Source organism: Chenopodium quinoa, unplaced genomic scaffold, assembly GCF_001683475.1.
Source record: "Chenopodium quinoa cultivar QQ74 unplaced genomic scaffold, ASM168347v1, whole genome shotgun sequence".
In the NCBI taxonomy this organism is placed as follows: domain Eukaryota; kingdom Viridiplantae; phylum Streptophyta; class Magnoliopsida; order Caryophyllales; family Amaranthaceae; genus Chenopodium; species Chenopodium quinoa.
The window spans coordinates 788,231-795,129 of record NW_018743893.1 but is presented as its reverse complement, the minus strand read 5'-3'; the positions used below and the strand labels follow the sequence as shown (position 1 = coordinate 795,129).

Below are 6,899 nucleotides of genomic sequence, written 5' to 3'. Positions count from 1 at the left end.
ATCATAATTATATACCGTAAATTTGTATTAGTAAAAGTTATACGAAATAAATAAAAATTGATGTTTGAAAAATATAAAATGTGATTAATCTAAAAACATATTTTTACACTAACATTTGAATAATGTATGAATCGTGTAATAGTTAATTTTGCTAATTTTGAGAAATGAGATCAAGAGTAATAAAAATAACATAAATTTAGTAAAACCCTAATTAGGTTGGACTACCAACAAACATCACATGATTTCTCAACCACTATCAAACAATGATGGTTATAATAATTTCCACTTAAGTGTAGAAATCCATGAGAAGTTGAAAACAAAATTGATAATTGTTCTAGACCCACAATCAACAAGTCTTCTACAAAGAATTGCTTTATTTATTTTTGTAGTTATAAATGCAATCATAACTTATTTTCATGTTTAAAATGATTGAATTTAACCATTTTACTCCTCATTTAACCACTTTATTATTTGGCTATTGTGCATGCATTGTTTGATTTTTCTTTTATTTTTTTTCTAATAAAGGCATGCTAACTTTGCTAAGTGGAGACATGAGGGACATAACTGATAATTTGGTCAATTACGGAGCAATGATTAACTCGATAACTGACGAGTGTTATTCTCTTAAGAAGAAAGAGTACGGTGATTCAATTTTAGTCAACGTCAAGTGCTGCTTAGGGGCTCGAGATGACTACTAAATAATGTGATTAACTTAGTAAAGCTCGAAATTAAAGCATATAACCTCAAGGCACTACATATACTATCAATTTGAATTCAAGATATGTTTTAATCACGTTAAGTGTAATCTAGTGATATAAATTGTACATTTATACTTTAGCTTTCTTATGTTTAGCTTTTAGCCTGCTAATATAATTTGAGTAGACTCATTTAAGATTTCGAACTAATAGAATTGTTCTTCTTACTAACAAAAAAGAAATAAAATCAAATACATCGTTTCGAGATATTTTGGAACTCAAATTTTGACTTTGATAATTACAAGTCTCAATATAGCAAATGATATATATACTCTTGTTGTTTTAGGTTATGTGACAATATATTATTGGCTTATTGACACTTTGAGGTTTTCATAAATTCATGATTTGTTAATTGTTATACATCAATGCCTCAAGTGAACTTATCTAATCATATATTATTGCAAAACTAATTCTTCACCTTGTGTCCTTGTGTAATGCACAAAGTTTTTCCAACATAAGATGCACCTTATCTTATTTTGCAGTGACTATATATGACTATACTTAGAAGTTAGAAACGCTAAATTGGACTTTCAACTGTGGAGGTCTAGAGGATACATATTATGAAGAGTTCAAATCATGGTGAGGAAATGAAGGAGAAGACGGGTACAATGCTAAAGATTATTGAGAACTCACTCGTAAATTGAGATGATTAATTATTAAAGAGAAAGGAGGATATTCAATATTAAAGTACAAGTTATGTAAAGTTGTAAGTCACTCACCCTGAGATTTAAACTTGTATGAGATCAAACTATCCTCAGCTCATATATAAGGAGGAGTTTGTAGATAAATTTAAAGTGTGTGCATGTGAGCATGTGTGTGTTTGTGGGTAGAAGAGTCATAATTTTGAATTCACGATTGAGATTTAAACTCTTATCTCTACATTATATAGATAAGTTACATTGCATTCATATATTTATTACATACTAATAATATATAAATATAAGTATTATCGATAATTGTATATCATCACCATATATGACAATATGAGTAATTTACATGGTGAGCAAATTGTGTTTGTCATATTCATATGTGGACTATTATGAGATAGACTAAGAATTACTTATATGGGCAAAATCATATTCAAATTAACAGCCAGCCGATGCCAATCTGGAACAACTCAATGAGAATCAGCTCATGGCTTCTACTGCTCCCAACGCATTTGATTATAGATCATGCACAATTACCAAAATTAATCATCAACAAAAATACAAATTATGCTTATTAATCTTTTCATTCCATTCTAAATTAATAATATTTAAATATCTGATTTGTACCAAGTAATACTACACTAATATAAAATGACTTTAGTAGCTCTGTAATTGTCTACTAAACTGTCATAGCTAATACCATATTAGTTTAATATAAGGGCAGAATTAATTTCTTCAAAAGAAGCAAATAAAATCCAATAAAAAAAGCCATCACTTTCTAACATAAATTTAATACTCGGGTAATACACACGAAAGCATAATGCCCATCATATTTTCAAACCTTTCTACTTCGCCGAGCGGTAGAGAGAGCCAAATGAGACCTTCTTCCCCTTCCTTTGCTGAACTACTTCTTTTCAGAATTTTTTTTTTTCCCCTTCTCTCTCTAACCCACAAAGTGGAAGTGAAAAAAGAAAAAAGCAATGTATTACCCAGCTTTCCTTTTCATCTAAAAAGAACCATTATGAACTTTAAAACAAAAAAATTAGAGGAAAAAAAAGAAAAAAAAGGAGAGAAAAAACTCAAAATTTTGCCTCAAATTTCCAAGAAAAAGGGCCCAAAAACAATAGTCACTCAAAACCAAATCCCATTTTTTATTACCTAAATTACTCTAACCCACTTCTCAATCTACGTACTCTGTTTTATTTTGGTATTCAGCTCCCTAAATCTATGAGGTAGGTCACCTGAATCTCCACTTTCACTAATTTTTTTTTTTCTATTTTACCTAATAAAGATTCAATCTTTTAACCCAAATTTTCTTCAAATTATTGCTGTTAATTTCAACATTCTTGGCACAATTTTTCTGGGTTTTTAATTTCATTTTCTGGGTCAATTTCTGTACATTTTTTAGCAATTAAATGGTTGAATTTGAAAAACCCAATTGCTAAAAATAATGTCTAAAAATAGTAACATTTCAATTCCACCAGCTCCTTCAACCCCTCTTCCTTCATTTCCATCTCCTCCAATTTCTTCTAATTACAGTACAATTAGCCCAGTTCTCCTTCTAATTATAGTAATTTTAGCAATAATCTTCTTTATTGCTGGAATTCTTCAATTTTTAGTTAGATATCTTATGAAAAGACCCTCATTTTACCCCTCAAATTCACTTTCTAATTCTAGAAACCCTGAAAGTACAAATTCCGGCGCAATTCAAAGGCAACTTCAGCAGCTTTTTCGGCTTCATGATTCTGGGTTAGACCAACCTCTTATTGACGCTTTACCTGTATTTTTTTACAAAGATATCGTCGGTTCGAAAGAACCCTTTGATTGTGCTGTTTGTTTATGTGAATTTTGTGACCAAGATAAGTTAAGGTTGTTACCATTATGTAGTCATGCCTTTCACATTAGTTGTATAGATACTTGGCTTTTGTCAAATTCCACTTGCCCTCTTTGTAGGGGTAGTTTATTGGGGTCTGAATTGGAGAATCAGGAGTTTAGCTTGGAGTTTTGGAGGGCAATGTCATTTGGAAGATCAATCGATTGCGAAACGAGCTTTCGTATTGGGAATTCGTTTAATACTAGTCATGGTTATAAGCCTACTATCATGGAAGAGAATTCGAATGAAAGGAGAGTGTTCTCTGTAAGGCTAGGGAAGTTTAAGAGTTCGAATGATCGAGGTGGGAGTACTAGGGAGTTTGAAAATGGTGAGACGAGTAGTGCCAAAGGCGGTAATGGTGACCGCGATCACAATAATTGTAATGGTAATGTTAGTGTTAGTAGTCAGATTGATGCAAGGAGATGTTTCTCATTAGGGTCATATCAGTATGTGCTTGCTGATTCGGAGTTGCAAGTAGCATTATCGACTGATGTCGGTGCTAGTAGTCGTGTTACAAAGAGCGAAAAATTGATGGGCCAATGTGGGAATAATCATATGGTAGATGGAGATATTGAAGGGAAGAAGATTACTAAGAGGAGCAAAGGGGAGAGTTTCTCTGTATCAAAGATATGGCTTTGGTCTAAGAAGGGCAAATTTCAAGGTCATTCAGAAGATTCTAATGTTAATGGTGGTCCAACACCTTTCAATGTTGTCTTACCATTGTCTACTAGAGATCATGTTCTTCATTAATTTGTTCAATTACTGTATTTCTTTTTGTATAATTCTTTTTGGCCATCTTCATTAATTGAGTAAACTATACTTTACCATAATCTTTTTTGATCTTATACTTTTGTTGCTTTCTCCTTGTTACTTTTGTTTGATATATTTGAAGTCATACTCTTTATAATAGCACTTCACTTCCTGTTATCTGTTGCACGCTCGTAGCTCTTCGTGTTAATGAATGACAACAGGTCGGATCTGTGACCAATTTCTGCTCGAAGTTAGTTTTACCGGTTTTAAATTGATTTTTATATTCGAATCCGATTCGGATTGAATTTGGTAAAAGTGAAAACTTCAAATTGGTTGTTCAACCAAAAGGGGAAAAAGGAAAAAGCAATGTAAAATAGTGGTAGTAAAAACATTCTGTTTCTTTCTTTCGATGTTTCTCCCACTTTTATGCAAAAAGAGGCAAAGAAAGCATAAGGTCCACCAATGTCAAATGACAAATCTCTGAAAAAGTCAAATAGGGTAAGATGGCGTCACGTTACCATAGTCAACAGTAATTGCATTTTTGTTGGAGCTGCTAACATTTGGTTTGGACTGTCTGTGTACTCTGCAGTGAAATTTAGCTGGCTGTAAGAGATTAGGTATGAGTTAACAGTTAACAGCCAAGATGTACTTGTATTAATTTATTATGTCTGTACCAAATGATTGATATGGCCTAATGAAGATATGAAGGTGTATAAGATCTCATAATTGACTGATATCCAATTAGTGGCGGATCTTGGCTGAAAAATAAGAAATTCGACATTATTCACAATTGAATTTGTATTATCTTGGTTTAAAATCTATAATTAATACAAAGTAAATTATTTACCAGTAGAACATGTCAAGAGTCTCAAGACTATCAGTGATGGTTAGCAATCGCATGACACAATAAAAACAATAATTTGTAAGGCTGTAAGCAATAAGAGGTAATATAGAATGGGTTTAATCTTAAGTCCTGCTACACTCCCATGTATTTCCTCTATACCACGGTTAACCAAGTCGGAATTCTCGTAATTGTGCATACCCTTGATACTTCCTTCATGTTTGAAACTTATATACACGTTGAGTATATCCCTTTTAAATATTATTCGGTACTACGTATGGAGTATAAATATCAAATAGCATTTTCATCTTATTCAATGTACACTTTGCCCATCATTTAAATAACAATTAGTCTTACAATCAATCATGATTCATGATTATGTAAAATATTTTAGGCTATATAACTATACTTATTTTGTTTTATTAGTGGTTTGGGAGGTCGATGATGGTTATTTATTGCATGAGTTAGAAAGAATGAATCTGCTCAGAAATTCTCAAGTAGCAAGAATGTTCCATGGATGAATGATGGTGATGGTGATGGTGATGATGAACGTCTATCAGTGGCGGACCCAGGAATTTCCGACTGGTGGGTCACAATCGATAATCAAGTATGTAAAAAAAAAAAAAAATTACCAAACAACCAAATAATAGTACTAAAAAATACATCCAAATATTCAAACAGTACAAAATACAACCAAATGTTCATATAATACTACAAAAGACAACTAAATAGTAATGCAAACTTATTACAATAGTTCTCGACGAGTTTTCATGTTTTGATATCGATTCATGATATCTTCCATGCTAACATTCAAAAACAAATCATTCTCCAAATAAGTAATTAAACAATCATTCAACATTTGATCTCCCATGCAATATTCCCTAGAAAAATTATTTGAATAAATATCCAACTAAATCAAGCAATTTCACATAATGACATAATCACATAAACATATTACACAAAACACAATTACACAAAACAGATTTCACATAAGTTCAAGAGACAAGTAATGCAAATTTGATCAAAAATTCACAAAAAAAAAAAAAGAATCAATTGATGAAATTAGAAATCAACTTACTCATTCCCTTAGAAAACCAAGAGGTTGCCAACCTGGCCTTGGGCGAGACTACGTTTTCCTTTGATGCTCATTCCCTTTAGTGGACTCAAGCATTAATTATTTTGACACTTCTAAGCACTCGAATTTGTTATCCTTGCCGGGAACTCCAGCATAATAGCCTTATTTGCACATTCATCATTGCAATCTTGTTTTGTGCTGTGTTTACAGCCAACTCCAACACTTCAGTGATTGACAGGATATAGAGTAAAGTTAGCAAAAATTCAAAATCGGCTACAATATTAGAGCTCAATTTAGACACTAAATTAGGCCAAATTTTTAGGTTACAAAGAAAATAAAAAAATACAAGCAAAAAGTCATATTAAACAAAAAAAAAATCCAACAAGAAAGTATGAGAATAAACCTAGAATGAAATAAATGGCCAAAGAAATTAGCGAAGCAGAACAAGATAGATTAGAAATGAACACAAATTTCAACCGAAATTATTATAATAGGTGAGAAGAAAAACTTTCAATCAGGGTAGAATGAATTTCTATCAGATGCTAGCACCATTAGGATGGTTGAAAGGCAAAAGCAAAGCAGTCCAATTGATTTGATATTCAATAATAAAAAAAAAATAAACAAATAGAGCAAAAAAAGAAATTGAAGTGAAAATCAGAAACTACTTCAATGGAGGAGATAAAGCACAGTAGGCGCTTCGATGGAGAACTAGCGAGTAGCGATTTCGAAATGCGATTATGCGACTATGCGAGAAGCCACGAAGAGGACGGAGTCCACGACCACCGACGGACCGACCACCAGGCGAAGAGAACGGTGGCTGCCTGGCTGGGACGAAGCGAAGAGGCGAACTGAAGAATGGAGATGAGGCGAAGTCGCGAAGAGAAGAAGGCTAGGGTTTGATTGTTTGAAGAAGACAGAAACTCGGGATTTCGAAAGCAAATGTCAGTTTTTTTTTTTT

The 6,899-nt window shown here is 32.5% G+C and overlaps 1 protein-coding gene across 1 annotated transcript; it reads left to right on the top strand.

Moving 5' to 3' along the window:
• Positions 1-2,090: 2,090 nt before the first annotated feature.
• Positions 2,091-4,145, top strand: LOC110686672 (RING-H2 finger protein ATL47-like). Its single transcript, XM_021863280.1, has one exon. It carries the CDS (start codon positions 2,853-2,855, stop codon positions 4,023-4,025), a length of 1,173 nt encoding a protein of 390 aa, XP_021718972.1. The 5' UTR covers positions 2,091-2,852; the 3' UTR covers positions 4,026-4,145.
• Positions 4,146-6,899: the final 2,754 nt, after the last annotated feature.